The sequence below is a fragment of the Capsicum annuum genome, unplaced genomic scaffold, assembly GCF_002878395.1.
Source record: "Capsicum annuum cultivar UCD-10X-F1 unplaced genomic scaffold, UCD10Xv1.1 ctg81494, whole genome shotgun sequence".
NCBI classification, from domain to species: Eukaryota; Viridiplantae; Streptophyta; class Magnoliopsida; order Solanales; family Solanaceae; genus Capsicum; species Capsicum annuum.
Genome location: NW_025892218.1, coordinates 1 through 3301, shown reverse-complemented (window position 1 = coordinate 3301; position 3301 = coordinate 1). Strand labels below are relative to the sequence as shown.

The following is a 3301-nucleotide window of genomic DNA, read 5'->3' as shown; positions in this document are numbered from 1 at the left end:
AATGGTGAATAGAGAAAAAGGAAGAAGAGGGGGACACAGAGAGAAGAATCAAAAAATAAAAAGAATCGAAAAATCAAAAAATCAAATTTGCTTTCAATTTTACAAAGCAGAAGAAAAAGTTTAGGTGGAGGTAAGTTTGTCCACAAATTAACACGTAGAATGTAGAAAGGTTAGAAGCTTTGCCGTCACTTATATTTTTATTAACGAAGATACCCCTTAGTTGTACCACCAAAAGTTTCACTTATTTTATTACTAATTTGCTATGCACGGGCTCAATGTTGATACTTAAAAATTCTACGTAATTTTATTATTTAATTAAAATCTTCATTTGTTTAGTTGATAAATTTTTAGTTAGACATATATTATTATATTTAGATTAACGAAATTGTATAAGAATATTTTAAGTTCTTAATATGACACCCATAAAATTTTGAGAGTCAATCAAATATTTCATATTTTAAAAAATTTTAAATTGTTAATTATTGGATATTGCGATTAATATATATATATATTTACGTATTTTTTGAAATATGTAACAAATTAATTATTTTTTTTATAGATATTTTAAGTTTTTAACTATCGTAATTTATAATACTTTTATGTAATTTTCAAATAATATATTATTTGAAATATATAACAGATTATTTTATTTTTTTTTGGATATTTTAAGTAGTTGTTATAATACTTTTTGATGTTGTAATTTACTATTTTAAGTTATTAGCTAATTTATAATACTCTGCTTGTTCAAATTTTTGTGGCATTGATAGTCAATTATATTTTAAAAATAATTTAAAATTTTAATTATTGTTATTTATAATAATTTTCCTTCTATTTCAATTTAAGCGACAATGATATAATTTTGAGAGTCAACTAAATGCCACGATTAAAGTAGCGAAGTAGGCATGTCTTAAATGAATCATAACTAATTAAAATTGATATAACAAAATTGCTATAAAAAATAGAAAAAAAAAATTAAGTGAACTTCATACAAGATATGCTAAATTAATTCAAAAACATCAAGAGGTACCAAAACAAGTAGTATATGATTTCGCATGGAACCAAAATTGTGGCAGTGAGATATGCATTGATTTAGTTACCAAAAGATGGTGAAAGCAGAGAAGATAACAAAACAATGTCAAACTAGGCAAACGAAGTAAAATTTAGCAACGGATATAAGAACATATAGCTAGGTAGCGCTAAAATCAGAATTAACTCCAACCGGAAAAGACACAAAAGAAAATCATTCGAATTAAAAGGACAACTAGTAAACTTAGAGATCCAAAATTCCATGTGACTGTATGTCCACCTTAAATGCTCATGAAAACACTTGTCAGGACTGTTTTCGACTCGAAGGATGCCTTCAGCAACTTGAGTGCCTGCAGAATATGATAACTAGGAATAATTGAGTTGATCAAGAAAAGAATAGACCAAAACCAAAGAAAAAAAGTGATCGATCAATTAATTAAGTACCTCTTCCATTCCAAAATTAACTTCTACCTCCTGCAGGAAACCAACATCCTTGACATTGAGCTTGTTGAGAAGTGTAATGCTTGAAATGGTGGACATAGGCTTAACCACCAAGTTATCCATCACCATGTATGTCACCACATCCTTCACAAAACCTTTTCGAGCAGCCACAGCTCCACTCGCTCCTGGAGGAGCAACATACGTCAACATTCTTGACAGAGAATTTTGACAATGTATACATCTTGCATTAGAGCTATCAGAATAACATGAGCGACATTGACTATAAGAATTAGAGCTGGAACATCCATAAATGGTCTTCTGTGTCTCCGGAACATCACTAATTGATAGAAAAGGAATTGAAGAAATCCCAGTGACTGATGACTTGGGGTTTAGAAGTAAGTCCTTCGACTGAATATAGGTGTCGTTCAGATTTTCGACGCTGTCATAGAGTTCAGGCAAGCATCCATAACTCATCCCTTTCTCCTTAATAAGCCTAATGACAGTGGCCACAGGCAACGAGAGAATGTGAAAGAGGAAATCAACACAACTCTTATCAGCCTCAGCAAATAGCACTCTTTTAGCCTTAGTGTCAACCAGTAGCTTCATGCGCAATTTGGTCTCTGAAGTCGTCATTATGGAAAACTCTCATGTCTACTGGGCGTGCACGACCAACGCGTTTTATAACCACAATTGCTTCATCATAAGGGTAAACTAACAGTCATCATATTAATTCCAGTAGTCAAACCCGTACGCTAAAGCAAGGATATCCTTTTCGCTTTTCAGTAGTCTCATCATAAAGTGGAGAATTCCAAAGGTTGTGACGAATAATTCAATGTATCACATGCTCTATTACTTTAGTATTATGGTGCAATAATCAATACAATAATTAAATATTGAAATTTGATAGATATTACTCCATTTCATGCATTAAGTCTAGAACATTGAGTATATCAATTAATTTTAATTTTGAGAATTGAGATCATTTATGTACTATGAGTTCACTGTATACCTAACCCGCCGCCGGTCACCACTATTAGTTAGGCAATTCTCGTGTTTTCCACTTCCATTTCCCCACATGGGTCGGGTGGCTTTGGCGGTATTACGGTGGTGACCGGTGGCGGGTTAGCTGTACTCATGGGGTCAGCCAGAGAATTCTCGTGTATCCTAGTATTTTTCTTTCTTTAACGATTAACATCCTAATCTCCTCTGCTTTCTCGCAATTAAAACCCTGTTTCACAATTATTTATAGGGAAATTAAAGAAAAACAAAAGTCGATACTAATTAGTCTTATTAATTATGCTTTGAAAATATAAATTTGAATATATACAATTTGTTTAGTCATTTAATGATAATGATATTATTAAAAGAATATATTAAAATCCTTTTGATTTTAGCAAATTGAAACAAATATTTTTTAGAAAGATGTCCAATTAAAATAAAACGGAGGGAGTAATAAATAACGGAAATTTGATGTTCCTCTCCATTGAACGATACACTCTTCCCATCAGGGACGGAGCCAGACTTTCGTTAGGGTTCATCCAGACCTCCTTCGACGAAAAAATATACGATTAAAATTATTTTTTATCTGATTATAATAGGTGTTGAACCCCTTCAATTAAGTTTTCTTTGAATATCTTAGTTGAATATGCATCCCCAACTTACTTGCAATCCACATCCAAGTATTTAGCCTTTCTCCGTTAGGAGTCATCAAAGAAGAGGGGGGGCATATGCTACTTCGATAAGCCAATAAAAAACTTCCACAACTTGGTTTGGTGCCACATTATTGTAAGAATTTTTTTTTATTCTTTTGGAAAAATGTGTGTGCAACAAAACC

General features: G+C 31.9%; 1 protein-coding gene across 1 annotated transcript; it reads right to left on the bottom strand.

Moving 5' to 3' along the window:
- Positions 1–1024: 1024 nt before the first annotated feature.
- Positions 1025–3301, bottom strand: LOC124895347. Its single transcript, XM_047405790.1, has 2 exons — positions 1471–3301; positions 1025–1376 (listed from the first exon to the last, which is right to left on the bottom strand). Exons 1-2 carry the CDS (start codon positions 2098–2100, stop codon positions 1308–1310), a joined length of 699 nt encoding a protein of 232 aa, XP_047261746.1. The 5' UTR covers positions 2101–3301; the 3' UTR covers positions 1025–1307.